This window comes from Octopus sinensis, linkage group LG2 (genome assembly GCF_006345805.1).
Source record: "Octopus sinensis linkage group LG2, ASM634580v1, whole genome shotgun sequence".
Taxonomy (NCBI): Eukaryota; Metazoa; Mollusca; class Cephalopoda; order Octopoda; family Octopodidae; genus Octopus; species Octopus sinensis.
This window is the reverse complement of record NC_042998.1, coordinates 160,037,944-160,055,363: the sequence shown is the minus strand read 5'-3', so window position 1 is coordinate 160,055,363 and position 17,420 is coordinate 160,037,944. Positions and strand designations below refer to the sequence as shown.

Here is a 17,420-nt window from a genome sequence, read left to right as displayed (position 1 = left end):
GCTTCTATGATTGTTAATTCTGAATATCTTCATTATGGTTTCCAGGACATTAGGGAAACAATACAATTATTTAATTTTAAAATCTTCATTGGCTCTATTGCTACTTTTGATTGTAATTTTACCCTCTTTGTATTGCCTGAATAGCTTTCACTTGGAACTATAGAATGTAAGATACTTAGGAACCTAAGAAATGCAGTGTTAAGGTGCTTATTGTTTTTCCATAAACTTGCCAACTCTCACTCACCATAAATATATTCATATTTTTATACCTGATACAGATAGCCTTCTGAGTAAGGCATCAAGTCTCCAAAGTAACCAAAATGAGATGGTCATGGCTGGAACACTTACAGCCATTGATCAAAGCTGACCCAGGCTAACCAACTACAGCAGTCCCCACCGTTTATCCATCTTATCTTCATTCTATATTAGATTGGTTGTAACTCTTTTCACCAACTTTTAACTTTCCCTTCTATGTTTACTACTTTTATCTGTATATCCACAGAAGCAAGTGATTACTGCTAACCATTTTGATGTTTTATGTAAGTGTTTGTAGGACATGTTGATTTATGAAATTTTTTTCAAGGCTTCTGTTATGAACCCCTGGCAAAAAATTTATCTCAGTGGAATGTGTCAAGGATGAGTGAAGGCCAGTACTGTCTGTATTGGTGTGTGTGCACGTCTGCAAATAAAGATCACTATTATATTGAAAAAAGAGTGCATGAGTCAAATAAACTCTGATGAACCCCTGAATAGGACCTAGAGACCCTATGGATGCTGAAAGGAATGTTAGTGTTTTGTAGTATGTACGGTTAAAAATTTTGTTCATGTCAAGGGCAATAACTTTGCTTTTACTAATGATCTCAGGGACAAGAAACTGTTGGTGATGAAAACCATTCCCTTGTTGATCTGGTTCTACAGAAACGACTGCTGAGTTGCTTGAAGAGCTCACTGTGGTATAGGAGTTTGTTGTTTTAAATAGTTGTAGTTAAAAGGAGATATGTTCTATTTTCAGCAGCTGTTTTTTTTAAAATCTTTTTCTTGGTTTATTTGGCTGCTTTACTACCTCATTATCCTCTACCTAAATGAATTTTTCCTCCAACTTTTTGATGACTTTATAGTATATTTATTATCTTTTAATGACCAGCTATTTGTTCTACTATTGAATGTAGATATCCTCTACATCATCACACACCTAAGCTCTTATTTTTCTTATCTAAAATGAGCAATCTGTTCATGAAGTCATTTTGTATTCTTTCCTATGGTAAGCAGTTAGTTTAGCAGATAATGTAGTCGTTTGTATATAACATCAGAAGCTTTCCTCAAACATGATTTCTTTTGCCAAAGCCGTAGCTCCATGCACATTTATATAAGTGTTCCTGTGTTGACTGATATTAGTATTAAATTTTGCTTCTTATAATCGCAGTTTCTTTATTATCTATTTGTAGAGGTTCTTCACTAAATGTTCACAGAATAGATTTTTCCCTTAATTTATGTATCATATTTACATAGTGTACATTATTTCCTATATTCTATCTGCTCTGTCTGCTATTTAACCCTTTAGCATTTAAACTGGCCATATCCGGCCCAAATATTCTACCTTGTCTTATGTTCAAACTGGCCAGATCCAGCCTCTCACACATACCCTACAATGTCATTCTAAAAATAATCACATCATTGAAATCTTGAAGCTATGAGATTAATTCAAAACAGCATGAATAAATAAGCATTCCATTTGACAGAGTAATCTGAATACTAAAGGGTTTACAAGTGGAAAATAGTGATCTTCAAGATACACTGACCCTCTGCGTTATTAGCATAGTTCACACCAGATTGACTTATATAGTTATAAGTACTAGTTAACCTCCAACTTTTTTTAATTTTTATGCTAGCACAGGTTGGACAGTTTGACAAAACAAATACATTGGTTTTGATTGCTTCAAATAAGGTTAAGGAAAATGATCTTGATAAATTTTGTTGACAGTAGTTGATAAATAGCTTAAGTGTTGTGTTTCGTTGAACTCAGTGTCTGCCTTTCCATTGTATGGCTAAGAAGCTTGCTTTCGAACTGTATATTTTCCTGTTTGGTTCTACTGTATTGCACCTTAGGCAAGTACTTTGCACTATAGTTTTAAGCAGACCATAGCTGTGTGTGTGTGCTGACCTAAGCCTTGTGAGTGGATTTGGTCGAAGGAAACCGAAAGAAGCTCAGTGTGTGTCTGGTTGTTTTTGTTCTCCACCACCACTTGACAACCAGTGTTGGTGTGTTTACATCCCTATAACTTAGCAGTTTGGCAAAAGAAGCAATAGAATAAAATAAGTACATGGCTTTAAAAACTGTCATGGTGTTGATTTGTTTGACTAAAGCCCTTCAAGGTGGTGGCCACAGTCAAATGACTGAAACAAGAAATACATGTAATGTGTGTGCACTCTTGCTATGACATCACAAGATGATTGCAAACAAACATCACCATCATATGACCAGTGTTATTCAATTCTAGTCTTTGAAAAACACATGCGACCATGGGGAAACATTACCTTGGTTTGTGAGGATCTTTGCAAGTTTCATAGAATTAAAAACAAGGTTATTGAAAGAGACCACATGCATAAAATGAATAAAATTATTTATTGAAACCATTTCCTGAATTATAATTTACAATGCCCCTTTGTCCAGACTAGCAAATAAATAAATAAAAAATACTTACTTTGGATTAAGGATTAAATATCCATTGTGGGGAAAGATTGTTCGCATAATGATGGGAAGTTTGTGTGGAAACTGAATTATAAGAAAGGCTTGCTTTCTTAAATTTGAGAACCTAGGACCTAAAGATAAAAGTTAAAGAAATATAATCATTAAATTGAATAGATGTACAATATTTTCTTGTGGAGAGAATTTCAAATGAGATAAGAATTGAATCTGAAATTATATTTATGTGAAAGTGAGGGTAGAGAAGGAAGTGCTGCCTCCCAGCAATTTTGTTAAAAGGTAGGTGAATATAGTACGAATGGCCTGAATGAATGGGTCTACTCTAAGCCAAGAGTAGATGAGGTGGAGAGGACACTTGCCCTTGAGGTCAGGATGATTGTGGTTTTTGTGGGGTTTCCACAAGCAGCCCTTGGAAGTCTTCCTCTTTTGGGGATTTATTTATAATTTTAATTGTTATTACCTTTTTACATAATTAAATCCCACTCTCTTGTGTTATGTTGTCTTGTGCCATCCCCAATTTTTCTATATAAATCCTCAGTGGTGAATAAAGAAAAGATTATTATTGAGTGAGGGAGCAGTACATGCCATCAAAGTGATACGGGTAAAATATACAAAGCCCAGTATACCCATCATGACTACCCATCCAATAAGGGTACACCAAGCATATGCATCACAACCATGTGCACAACATGGTGATTTCATATCAAGATAAACAGTGAATGACCTTGCATGTGGGGCCCAATTAGAAGCCACAGGAGCCAATACCTGGTATTATTGATTTTATTTTCGTTTACAATTCTGTTCACAAAGAGGTACATAGTTTTATTCATTAATGTTAAAAAAAAACTCTTAGCATTATTTCCTACAAATATTATATTTCACATTTTAGATTTTATACTCTGTGTGTACTGATGTAAAGAAAACAATAACTTTTAATTTACATCCATGAAGTGAATTGAGATTAATGTGAAAAGTTTTGGTTAAGGTGTATATTTATTACCAACTTTACTTTTGGTATTACTGAATAATGAATGGATGTTTTTAAAGATGAAGCACAATTGCAGCAAGTTTTAGATGCTAAGCTATTGACCATTTAGCCATTAGTTTGAATCAAGGCATCTAACTCTCTTCTGCTTTACCTGATTTAACAAAAAACAAATTCCTCTCTTACATCATAGTTGATTGCTTAGTCAAGCTTGAACAAATGGGTGGAACATAGTAACTAAATCTGATATTATTTTTCAGTTAGCATTGATTTTTCAAAAGTATAAATCAGGTGGATCAGTGAAATTGAAGTTCTCCACAATACTGTGTTTTGGATAATTTGAGATATTAATTCAAAGAGGAGGAGTAGTAGTATGGGGTAATATGCTGCAGCACCATGTCACTGCATCCACCATTTGTTGGTGATTTCCTTCTGGTGAATGACACCACTGCACCCCACAACCCATGGGTTTGTTTGGGTAGTCATTGCTGGTGTTGGTTTTACAAGGTCAGAGTACATATCCTGACTCAACCTCGTTTAGTCACCATTTACAACACACAAGGAAAAGTTGGTTCTATTCTTTGTCATGCTGATCCCCCACATTGTTTTATTTTAATTTTCCACATAAATTTAAAGGAAATTTTAAATTCCAAATGTTTTGTTGAATTTTATGCAGAGAAATTTGTAGAATTTTGTATAAGATTTATAGCTAGTTGAGTGTTCATTTTTTGCAATTGTTTATGGATCTACTTTAGTTAGGAAGGTATAAAAATATTGATTTTTAGTCTTTGTTCTCAGACAAAATTATGACACAAGTTATTTCAGGACTAAGGAAATGAGATAACTGTTGGTGCTGTTTAATTTGTATGTAGTTAATTTCAGCTATATTCAGTTAGGTTGCAGAATTCATTTTAATGAGAAAAAATGATACAAACTAGAAAGCTAACCATGGATAATTTTGTTGTTGGATATGATCTTCTATGCATAGATTAGCTCTTAAAGGCATCCAAAGGTGACAGTGTCTTTTTATGAGAATGATGATGATCAAAGGACTTAGTATTGACCTTTTATATACACTAATAAACACATCAGAATCAGGGCCAAATGTTTTGCTTATAGGAACGAATAGAAGAGCATAGGTTTATCCACAATACTTCAACAATTCTTGTCACTCACATGTTCCAATCTTTCAAGACCCACCAAAGCACATCTTTTTAGCAGATGATTGCTTTGAGGATTTATATATATGAGACTGATGCTTCAAATGGAGACCCACCCACTAAAAAGTGAATTATTAGTTATTTTGTACATTATAAAATCATTCCCATTCTATCAAACTATAGCTTAACATGATGTATGAGCTAATTCTAGCTCAGAAGAAAGCCAAGGAAGCAGCAGTGATGGCAGAGGCAGCTGGTATTGCTCTAAATCCTATATACGAGTATGATTCAGACGAGGATGTAGAAGGTGGCACCTGGGAGCATAAAAAAAGGATGGCTGAAATGAATGCTACCAGAGGTAAGAACAGACTTTTATATTATATTTGTGTAACCGAGAAATAATATATGGTTTTGTTGAGGATTTAGGCATGACTAACTACATGGTTCTGAGTTTGGTCCCACTGCGTGGCACCTTAGACCAGTGGCTTTTGCTATAGCCTCAGGCTTGTGAAAGAATTTGGTTGATAGAAACTGAAAGAAACCCATTGTATATATACATATATCTGTGTGTGTGTGTGTGTTTTTGTCTATGTTAGCCCCCAACTGCCACTTCTGATAGAATAAGTACCAGGCTTAACAAAAAAAGGACTAGAATCAATTTATTCAATTAAAACTTCAAGGCAGTGCCCTAGCATGGCTGCAGTCTAATTACTGAAACAAGTAAAAGATTAAAGAAATTTTACAGAATTTATTAAATCCTTAAATATGTTTTAGCCCGTTGTTAATGAATGTTTGTATTTATCATATTCTTTTCCTGTTCACATTTTTGGATTTCACTTCTATATTTATATTTTTGCTCACATTTTACTTCATGGTTTTTTGTATCATTTTCCAGGTTTAATTGACGATGTTAAAAAATTTAGTGATTTTTAGTAACTTTTACTCAACATAACTTACAATTCTCAGATTTTTACTTCTAGAGTTAAAAATAAATTTATTGATTGGTACCTGTGATTGTTACACTTAAAGAGCATTGGTTTGGACTTTAGAAAGTCTTATTTTCATCTCTGTGGTGTGGCTGTGTGGTAAGAAGTTTGTTTCCCAACCACTTGCTTACAGGTTCAGTCCCACTGTGTGGCACCTTGGGCAAGTGTCTTCTACTATTGCCTCAGGCAACCAAAGCTCTGTGAGTTGATTTGGTAGACAGAAACAGATAAATGTGTGTGTGTTTATTTTTATGTTTACCTCCACCACCACTACTTGACAACCAGTGTTGGTTTATTTATGTTCCCATAACTTAATGGTTAAGCAAAAAAGATGGATAAGTACTCGAGTCAATTTGCTTGACTAAATCCTTTAAGGTAGCATGGCCACACTCCAATGACTGAAACAAGTAAAAGATAAAAGATGTCAATATCAACACTTAAAATATAAAGATGTAGTTTAAAATTGTCTTCAGTGAATTAAGAATGTTCCTTTTCATTGTGCAATTATATTTTCCTTTTCAGAGTGGGCCGAACAGTTGACAGAAATGAACAAAGGCAAACATTTTATTGGTGATTTTTTACCTCCAGATGAATTAGAAAAATTTATGGAAACATACAATGTAAGTAATATATATTTTGGAAATTTATATACTCATTGTCAGAGATGATTATTCAGTATTCAGTTTGATGATTAATTAACTATAATATTGTAAGCTTGTGTGTGAGGGAGAGAGAAATAAAGGAGAGGATTGGATCTGAAATTTAGCTTATTCCATTAACACTTGTAAACATTTCAGTACCAGCCACATGGATTTACATAGGAGTGTATATATTTTATCTCTTTTACATGTCATTAGACTGCAGCCATGCAGTGGTACTGCCTTGAATTTTTAGTTGAATGAATCAATCCCAGTACTTATTTTTTTCTAAAGCTGGTACTTCTCTTATGGGTCACTTTGCCAAACTGCTGAGTTATAGGGATGTAAACACACCAACACTGGTTATCAAGCAGTGGTGAAGGACAAACACACACACACGGCTTCTTTCAGTTTCTGTCTACCAAATCCACTCAAGTCTTTGGCTGGCCCAAGCCTTACAACAGAGGACACTTGCCCAAGGTGGCCACTTAGTAGGGCCGAACCTGGAGTTGGAGCCATGTGGTTGGGATGCAAACTTCTTTACCACACAGCCACACCTGTGCTTATATATATATATATATATCTCAAGTAGTAAAACATAGGACTTGCTATATGGTTGTAGTAGTTACAACTGTTGATATTGGCAGTCAGCCAAAAAAGCTGGTTGAATAAAACTGATTCAAAAATGTAGTTCCTGTTTACCATACTCATGAATAAGTATATATATATATTATGCTGGAAGAGAATAGTGTTTTACTTTGTTGCTGTTTGTTCAGTCAATAGATTGAAAATAGTCAGCCAATATGTATTTGCATGTGTCCCATGTATTCTTGCATAACCCAACATAAAAAAATGTAGTAGCAGCATGTTATGAATAACAAAATGATTGAACTTCTTTTCAATTAAGTCTCACTTTGCTTATAAGTTGAGATATTACTAATCGTCATCATTTAATGTCCATTTTTTATGTTAGCATGGGTTGGATAGTTTGACAGGAGCTGGCAAACCAGGCTTTAATGTCTGTTTTGGCATGGTTTCTATGGCTGGATGCCCTTCCGAATGCCAACCACCTTGCAGAGTAGACTGGGTACTTTCTACATGGCACCAGTACTGTATTAAAACATCAACACAGCAGAAATATAATTAATGGTAGTCTAAATGTACGAGAAGTGTTAATACCTGATTTCATCCTCTTTAATATGTCATTAAGTTTTTGCTTAACTTCTTAGCACTTAAATTCATTTACTATTGTTTATAGGCACTAAAAGAAGGACGAGAGCCTGACCTTTCTGACTACAAAGAATTTAAGCTGACCTGCGAAAATATTGGTTACCAGATGTTGCAACGTCTAGGTTGGCAAGAAGGAGAAGGCCTAGGATCTGAAAGCCAGGGTATAAAAACTCCAGTTAATAAGTATGTGTTTCCAATCTTAATTCTCCATTAGTTCCATAATTATTTTCACAGATTTTAGTTCAATGTCGATGACATTCATAATATGTATTTTCACTGCAAAAAAAAAAAGCAAATAGCTTTCTATCAATTGGCTGATAAAAAATACATTTGAGTTACTGACATTCTAGGATACTGAATCTCAAATGTAGACATTGAATTATTTTCATACTCCATCATTCAGTCTAAACTTTCTGTGTTCTGCTGCCAAATGAGAGCATAGTAAGGCCAAAAGTAATCAAGTTATCTAAAGCTCTGAAGGAAAAAGCAAATGTGTTAGATGTGGTTCTGGCATCGCTAATAATCTAGAATTTCCTTGAAAGGTTGCTTGAGCTACTGAAATTGTCAGATACTGAATTTCAATATGATGCTTAGCATGTGTTGTTCATAAGAAATGTTTAGTGAGGCAATTTGTTGGTTTTATATGTCATAGTAAAATAGATTTTAATTTGATGACATGATGGGTGTTGTTATTGGCAGAAAAAGGGACACATTAAATAGGGAACAAAACATTTAATTTAAAGAGTACACAAGAATGGACGGTTGTTATCTTCATGTTATATTGTGAGAACAGTAATTTAACTGAAGCAGAAGCTTGTGATCCTTTGTTAAACTCCTACATAAGTTTGAAGCTTGTATGTCATTTATTCAGTTTGTAATGTTTAAACTGAGACTTGATACAGCAGTTATTGTCATGTTGCAAAGTTGATTACTGTTAATGTTTTGGGCGAGGGGTTTAGTTATGTGAATGAATACTGTCCCCCCCCCCCACATGGTCCTTTTCTAACTTTGGATAGATAAAAGGCATGGTATTTGCAAAGCTTGAACTTAGAATTATGGAGAAACTAAATATTGTGTGGCATTGAACCTAGTTGCCAAATTTTTGCCAACTCTCTCTGCTTGTTGAAGCTATAGTAAAGAATTGGCCATGATTGTTTCATCAGTTTAGAACTGAAAGTGTAGAAGTGGATAGCTAGCTGTGGCATGAAGTTCCAAATAGATACTAATGAAGAGCAACACATACAAGGGTTTGCTTAAGGTTGTACTTATTTTTTGGTGTACATTGCTTGAAAATCAGATGGGGGGAGGGGCTATATGTAGCAAGCACTGATTAGTTTATATTGTTAGTGGAGCTACTGAAAAGCATTTAGCAAAGATGTTGACTTTGACAGCAGAGATACTATTCAAAGATTGAGTAATTCTTTTCTTACTCATTTTCCCATGCTTGCATGGACCTACAATAAATGATATTCCCTTTCCATTACAAAAAAGTCTTTTGTGTCTAAAAGACAAATGAATCGTTTATAGTTTTTCTTCTGCAAGCAAGAATTGAAATATCTACTTGCAATTTCTTCATAAGATATAAAGTGTAATATGTCTATATTTTAAATATGAGAAAAGAAATAATTTATTTTGATTGCAGAGGTATTCAATCAGTTGATGGTGGTGGATTTGGAGTTGAGCGACCTGCAAATCTTACAAAAGATGATGATGAATATGAAGCCTTTAGAAAACGAATGATGCTTGCCTACAGATTTCGACCTAATCCATTGGTGAGTTCATATGTATCTTCCTGTCTTTATTCCATTACAGCAATACAGGACACTGGGAAAATAGTTGATTAGTATCTTACAACATTTTGTTATGTGCATATATGATAGAAAGTAGTATTCGACAAAATATCCTCTGTATGTTGTAATTTGACTGTAACCTAACATGGGTAGCTTATTGAGTGAAAAAAATTGTGTGTATGCATATATAATCTCATGCAAAATGGAGACAAGTACCAACACTTCCATGTGGTACTCTTGAACAATCGGGGAGATCTCTTCACATGAAACCATTGGTTTACCTTGTTTATCCACCAATGTTGAGCACTCATTATACACTAATACTGAACAGTGACAATGTATTTAAAGGATTAAATGTTACTGGTCATTTTATATTGTAAAGTTTGTTCTTGTGTATTAAAAAAAAAAATTAAATTTGCATATGTTTCTTTTTCCTAACCTAATCAAGTAGTTTATTATTTTACAGAACAATCCACGCCGGCCATATTACTGACGAAAGTTAAAACAGAAAACTTCATTTGAAAAAAAAACTTATATTCATCAGAGAATGTTATTTTCATGTCCAAAATCTAACAACTATTATATTATCAATCTGTTGTTGGCTATCTTGTGAAAATGCACAATATATCATCATATCTGCTCTATATTCTGATTTCTAAAGCCTAATTTCTTTTTAGTCTTTCTGGCAAAAAAGTATTCAATAAGAGCTATCTGGTATTAAAGCCCCTCCCACTCCATGTTATTGACTGCTGTTTGTAAAATAAGTGCAAGACAAATTTCACTATCTTTTTGAATCTTTCAGTCAATAAGAAACATTTCAGCTTGTCATAGTCAGCTTAGTGAAAATTGAAGAGATGTTCAACTTTTTTCTCTTGGGTTGTGATGTTCTGCTCTATAATTATAATTTTTATGTATCTCCAGAATGTCAAGTTAAAAGTACAAAAGCAGCATGGAAAGTTTGCCTGGTGTAGCTTCTATTAATTTAAATTGAACAAGCCACAAATTCATTGTGCATGTACTAACTTGAACTGTCACATTCCATTTTGTGTTAGTCAGGGGGTTTGTTTTTTTGTTTTTTTTTTATCTTTCTTCCTTCTCCAAATGTTGACTAACTCTTGCAAAATTATGTCAGGTGAAAGAAAGAAGAACCAAATCCCAAGATATTCCCTGTTTACTGTGATCATTAAAGCATTATTGAAGCAATGTTTTTTGTTATTGTTTGATACATAATTCTTCAAGACAGTATTTGGTTTTGATTAAGAATTCTCCATACCTGTATGATAGTTATATATATTTACTCCAAACACAGAGTGGAGAGAGAACATTATGGAATATCTCTTTACTATGAGACATCTGTACTTATAATAAAGCTTAAATACATTACCAAAATAGTAAAAATGTATGTAAAGTTATAGGAGCTCATCTATCCATTTTATGCTAAGTATCTTAACAGAAATGGATTACTTACTGTGTGAAACTTGGATTAATTTCCAACGTACAATCATTTTATGTACATTTTCTATAGTTCAACAAGATCTAATCAATTGGCCAATAGAGGACCACATCATGCTCCAGTTATGCCAAGATCTCTACAGCTGGATGGCCTTTCTAATGTCAACTATTTCATTTCACTGGGTAAAAGTACTAGCACAAGTTAGATTACCATATAACTTGCAACACTAAATAGCCACTCATAGCTGAGTGGGAATGGCTTGAGTGAGTAAAAGGTTGGAGAGAGTGATAATCTGGAAAGAAATGAAGGTGAACAGAAGAGTGTGAAGGAAGATCAAGGTTAAAAGTGGAGATTAGAGAGATAGTTAAGGATAGGGGTACAGCTGAAAGAGCATGTGGTAATGGAATGTCAACAGAAGTGATTCAGGAGAGAAGGCATAGTGAATAACAGGATAATGCAATAGCTAGGTAAGGGATAAGCAATGAAATTAATTAAAAGTTGGAAGGGTGGGTGGAAAGAGAATCTAATGATAGGAGTGGAGATGAGGTAGTTCATAGCAGATGAGACTTAAGTAACATGAGGGATTAGAGCGATGGCTGGCAACATAAGAGATGAATAGTGAAAAATACAAAGGGGAGTCAATAAGTGGTTTCAGGAGTAGGAAAGAATAATTGGTAGCATAGAAAGGGAAGTAGTTCTGTCTCATGTTTTTACAGGAGAATTCTGCAGTAAGGATGAGGTGAGTGGGAGGACAATTGTGCTTACGCATCATGCTTCCAGCTAAGTGATGGGTGGATCATGAGCACCTTGTTTTGAACCTTTACCCCCCCCCCCATATAAGCCTTCAAAGTAAACAACTGGCAATTCAACTCAATGGGTCTTTGAGCTTCTAGTATCCTCCTTTTCAAGACTGGTTTGTGTTCTAGCTAGAAGTCTGAAGTCACTTGTTTCATCTTACAGGTTTCAACTTAATAATTTGATTTACATATTTCTGTGAGTTCAGTTAATTTGAAAATCAGTAAACACTTGTTTTAGCTTGTCTCATTAAATTTTCATGCTGTGTTCCCAGTACAGTGGAAAGTCTAAATTTAATTTCTACCATATTCTCATTAACCCTATAGCATTTAAAAATCAGCTACCATATCCAGTGCAGTTGTTCTTTGCTTTACATTCAAACCAGACAGATGTAACTTTTCACACCTATCCTATACTGTCATTCTAAAAATAAACAAACCATCATTGTCTCAAAGATAATGCATTATATTTGACAATCTGAATGCTAAAGTGTTAATTAAAACACACATAGAAAAAGATAAAATACTAAAAATAGACAACTTATTGTTGCTTTGTCGTCAGTGTTGACTCTTTGTTAATGGCATCTTCCATAGTGGTTGTTTACTTGTTCTTAAAAAATAAGACGTAACAAATTTTAAGAGTATTAGTAAATACCACTGACCCCACTATCAACCTTGAAAGACTAGCTGGATTTGAACTTAAAATGTAACCCAAATAAACATAGCATTTTTTCTAGTGTTCGAACAGTTCTAACAATATAAACGTAATATTTAACTGGCAGTAAACTAAACCCTAGTAATACTTATGATTAAGATTGTGGATGGTAACCCAACATTTTTAAAATTGCCCCCCATGGCCCAAGTCAATGTGCATCATCTTATACATTTCCACCACTTCAGATCTAAGTCCATAGCAGTAGATTACCACTTCACTTTCTTTCTTAGCCTTTTTTTTTTTTCTTGCTAGTGTTTCATCATTTTTGCTACAAGAACCAAATAAATTCAGAGTTGTCTATGAAAGTGTTATGTAGATTAGACCTTCTCATAGCTATTGGGTTGGTGCATAATTATTGCTGCCCTTTTCAACAAAAATATTAAAATGATTATTCCAGAGCATAATCACTCTACTTCAATTACTACTTCCCATTTGCTTGACAGACGGTCATTTAAAGATGTTTTATTAAATAAAAGCCGCAATAATTATGCACCAACCCAATATAAACTGTTCATCTACATGCCTACCAGACAAGAAAAGACTTCAACACCAAATGCTAAATGAAGCCAAGTACTTTTCAGGAAGCTTTTGTCATTAGAAATATGCTGCTTGTATTTCACTTCAGGAAACCAACAAGCCACCTACCGATCAGGCCGGCATACTAGCCAAATCGACTACATCCTTGCCAGAAAAAGGGAAAGATGGCTGCTTAAAAATGCCAAAACCTTCCCAGGCGAAGAATGCACCCCACAACATAGACTGGTAGTTAGTGACTTTAGGATCAGGACTAAGAGGGCGACTAGAAGACGACCAACATGGAGAAGAAGGGTCTGGAAGCTTAAAGCCCCTGCGAATGGACAGAGATTTAGAGATATGTTACTTGAAGCCTTTGACGAAGTGGAAGGGGGTATAGCTACACATGGGGTAGAAGACAACTGGACGTTTCTGAGGGACAACCTGCTGACCAGATCTGTGGCTGGTGCAAAGTCCCCTTAAGACCCAAAATAACGTGGTGGTGGAACAATATTGTTGACAGGGCTATTAGACAAAAGAAACAGGCTTGGAAGGCCTGGAAGAACGGTGGTAGCAGGGAAGGGTATCAGACTGCCAGAAGGGAAGCTAGGAGACAGGTCTATCTAGCCAGAGAGGAAGCAGATAAGAGAAAATTTGCCAATGTCCTGCGCCGTGAGGATGAAAGACTTGAGGTATTTCGTGTTGCAAGACAGTGTGTGAGAGAGAATCGTGATGTGGTAGGAGAGAAATGTGTTCGCATGGAGGATGGTTCACTTGCGCTAAATGAGGATGCAAAGAGAGAAGCTTGGAGACGCCACTATGAAAGGTTACTGAATGAGGAAAATGAATGGGATAAAGAGAGTCTGCCGAATGTTGACCCTACAGAGGGACCAGCTATCCGAGTTGATAGTTCCGTGGTAGCTAAGGCAATTAGAAGCATGAAGACAGGGAAAGCCCCAGGCCCATCAGGAATTACTGCAGAGATGCTCAAAATATCTGGCAGTGTCGGCTATAACCTAGTCACCCGTATAGTCAACCAGGTGATACACGAAGGAGCCATACCCAATGACTGGTGCAGCAGCATACTAGTCAACTGCTACAAAGGTAAAGGTGATGCCCTAGATACAAATAATTACAGAGGTATCAAGCTGTTGGATCAAGTAATGAAGGTTACGGAGAGGGTCATAGCCCAACTAATTAGAGAGAGAGTTAGTTTAGATGAGATGCAGTTTGGGTTCGTGCCAGGGAAAAGTACCACTGATGCTATATTCCTGGTAAGGCAGCTGCAGGAGAAATACCTAGCCAAAGATAAGCCCCTGTACCTGGCTTTCGTTGACATGGAGAAAGCTTTTGATAGGGTCCCCCGATCCCTTATCTGGTGGTCAATGAGGAAACTAGGGATAGATGAATGGCTGGTGAGGACTGTGCAAGCCATGTACAGAGATGCCGTAAGTAAGGTTAGGGTTGGCAACATGTACACAGAAGAATTCAAAGTAGAGGTTGGGGCCCACCAGGGCTCAGTACTCAGCCCCCTCCTATTTATCATAGTACTCCAGGCAATTACGGAGGAATCCAAGACAGGCTGTCCCTGGGAGCTCCTCTACGCTGACGACCTTGCTCTTATTGCTGAGTCACTATCAGAACTGGAGGAGAAGTTCCAGGTGTGGAAGGAGGGTTTAGAATCAAGGGGCCTTAGAGTCAACCTAGCTAAAACCAAAGTACTAATAAGTAGAAAGGTAGACAATCCACAATTATCTTCAGGAAGATGGCCCTGCTCGATCTGTAGAAAAGGTGTAGGTAGAAACTCTAGCTTCCGTTATCTAGGTGACCAAGTCAGTAGTGGGGGTGGGTGCGCTGAAAGTGTAACTGCTAGAATAAGAATAGCCTGGGCAAAGTTTAGGGAGCTCTTACCTCTGCTGGTGACTAAAGGCCTCTCGCTCAGAGTAAAAGGCAGACTGTATGATGCGTGTGTACGAACAGCCATGCTACATGGCAGCGAAACATGGGCCGTGACTGCTGAGGACATGCGTAAGCTCGTGAGGAATGAAGCCAGTATGCTCCGATGGATGTGTAATGTCAGTGTACATACTCGACAGAGCGTTAGCACCTTGAGAGAAATGTTGTACCTAAGAAGCATCAGTTGTGGTGTGCAAGAGAGACGATTGCGCTGGTATGGTCATGTGGCGAGAATGGATGAAGATAGGTGTGTGAGAAAGTGCCAATCCCTAGCAGTTGAGGGAACCCGTGGAAGAGGTAGACCCAGGAAAACCTGGGACGAGGTGGTGAAGCACGACCTTCGAACTTTAGGCCTCACTGAGGAAATGACCAGAGACCGAGACCTTTGGAAATATTCTGTACGTGAGAAGACCAGGCAGGACAAGTGAGCCCAGCCCACTTATGAATGCCTTTCCTCCCTTGGACACAAAGACCGGTTGAGGCAAGCGAAGTCGATATAGAACCTCATCCGACGACAGACACCCATCCCAACCCCCCATGCTTGCGAAGACATGTTGGGGCAAGCGAAATCGAAATCGAAATCGAAACCGAATTGAACCAGCCAGGATCCCTGGCCTGGTGGTACGTAAAAAGCACTAACCGACTCGGGGCCGTGGCACGTAAAATACTCCAATGCGACCGTACGACAGGCACCCATGCCAACCCCCTTTGCTTGTGAAGACATGTTGGGGCAAGCGAAATCGAAATCGAATTGAACCAGCCAGGATCCCTGGTCTGGTGGTACGTAAAAAGCACTATACGACTCGTGGCCGTGGCACGTAAAATACTCCAATGCGACCGTACGACAGGCACCCTTGCCAACCCCCTTTGCTTGTGAAGACACGTTGGGGCAAGCGAAATCGAAATCGAATTGAACCAGCCAGGATCCCTGGTCTGGTGGTACGTAAAAAGCACTATCCGACTCGTGGCCGATGCCAGCACCGCCTCGACTGGCTTCCGTGCCGGTGGCACATAAAATACACCAATCTGACCGTGGCCGTTGCCAGCCCCGCCTGGCACCTAAAAAGCACCCACTACACTCACGGAGTGGTTGGCGTTAGGAAGGGTATCCAGCTGTAGAAACATTGCCAAATTAGACTGGAGCCTGGTGCAGCCTTCTGGCTTCCCAGAACCCCGGTCGAACCGTCCAACCCATGCTAGCATGGAGAACGGACGTTAAACGACGATGATGATGATGATGATGAAACCAGCAAACAGGCTTTGAGCTACTTGAGATTACAACCGACATCATTTGTCATCAACCTGGGCTTATATAAATCCTGAGTTCACAGGAAAAAAAGTTCTGACAGAATTTGCTGAAAAGGTGATGAAAATTGCCAATCACGTTAGTCTACCATGATGGTATGGGTTAGTTTGACCTGCCAATTCACAATACTTAGATCACTAATAATACAAACATTCATTAATTGGAAGATTCTACAGCTAGATGCACTTCTTGGTCAAACACAGGTCTACTAGGGACAATTTGTACATGCAAGCTCACTACATAGCTTGGGAAATTAGTCTCCAACCGAGTGAGAAAACAGTAAAAGAGGAGTCTCTTAATACTTGGTGTTATGAGATTGAACAGAAATGGACTTGTTCCTGTAAAGGTGGGTGGATGAGAGTAACCTGGAGTTGCACATCCCTTCAAGATACACGGGAAAATGAAAGATGGCTGAAGCCACATGTAATGCTTGATGAACTAGGCCTGACATGTGGTCACTGGTAAATGCTAAGTTCAGAAAAGGGGGATGTCAAAAGAAGGGGTTAAAAAAAAGTGATGATTAGCAGTAGAGAAAGAATGGCAGCAGAAAAAAAAGAAACTATAGAAGATTGAAAGAAAGGTTACAAGAGTGTACAGAGCAGGTGAATACAACTAAAGGTAGGTCAGATGTATGCAGAGATGCAACAACTTTCATATTGTGAACATTTTGGAAAATCATCAAAAAGCAGAAGTGATTTGATAAAGAAAACAAATTAGCTAGATCTGAGGACTTTAAACTTAATATTCCTAACAGTAGAAAGATTTGATGGTGTCAGATTTAATATTACAGCATATTATGGATGGTCCTGCTTAAAATTTTATACTGAAAAATATAAATCACCAGTAAAAGAAGAAAAAAAACCCCACTTAAATCTATGATCTAACTACTTATACATTTAATAATCCTAATGTTAAAGCCTTAGCTTAAACACTGACCAGCTGTGGAATTCCCAGCTTCAACTGCTGATGAATCTTGGCTTACAATGTGCAATAAAGAAAGAAAATTCTAATCCAATTTTCACTAGTTTCTACATCCACTTCTCCATACCGGCACAAGCTAGATAAATATTGATCATTTACTTTACAGCCAAATACCTTTCTTGTTGCCCAACCCTTACCTGTTTGTCCACATATCCTCAAAGGTATGAAGCACTTTGTCAGAAATGACAAAACCACTAATGAACCCAAAT

At 37.0% G+C, this 17,420-nt stretch overlaps 1 protein-coding gene across 8 annotated transcripts in view; it reads left to right on the top strand.

Annotated features, from left to right (window-relative positions):
* The window catches only part of LOC115228487 (SURP and G-patch domain-containing protein 1), a 41,085-nt gene extending 30,388 nt beyond the window's left edge, over window positions 1–10,697 (top strand). For all 8 annotated transcript variants that reach the window (XM_029799090.2, XM_029799084.2, XM_029799077.2 and 5 more), the window contains exons 11-15: window positions 5,033–5,207; window positions 6,358–6,455; window positions 7,732–7,886; window positions 9,346–9,475; window positions 9,960–10,697. In XM_029799090.2, the coding sequence (XP_029654950.1) occupies window positions 5,033–5,207; window positions 6,358–6,455; window positions 7,732–7,886; window positions 9,346–9,475; window positions 9,960–9,986 (585 nt within the window). In that variant the 3' untranslated portion in view covers window positions 9,987–10,697. The remainder of the gene's footprint in view (window positions 1–5,032; window positions 5,208–6,357; window positions 6,456–7,731; window positions 7,887–9,345; window positions 9,476–9,959) is intronic.
* The last annotated feature ends 6,723 nt before the right edge of the window (window positions 10,698–17,420 follow it).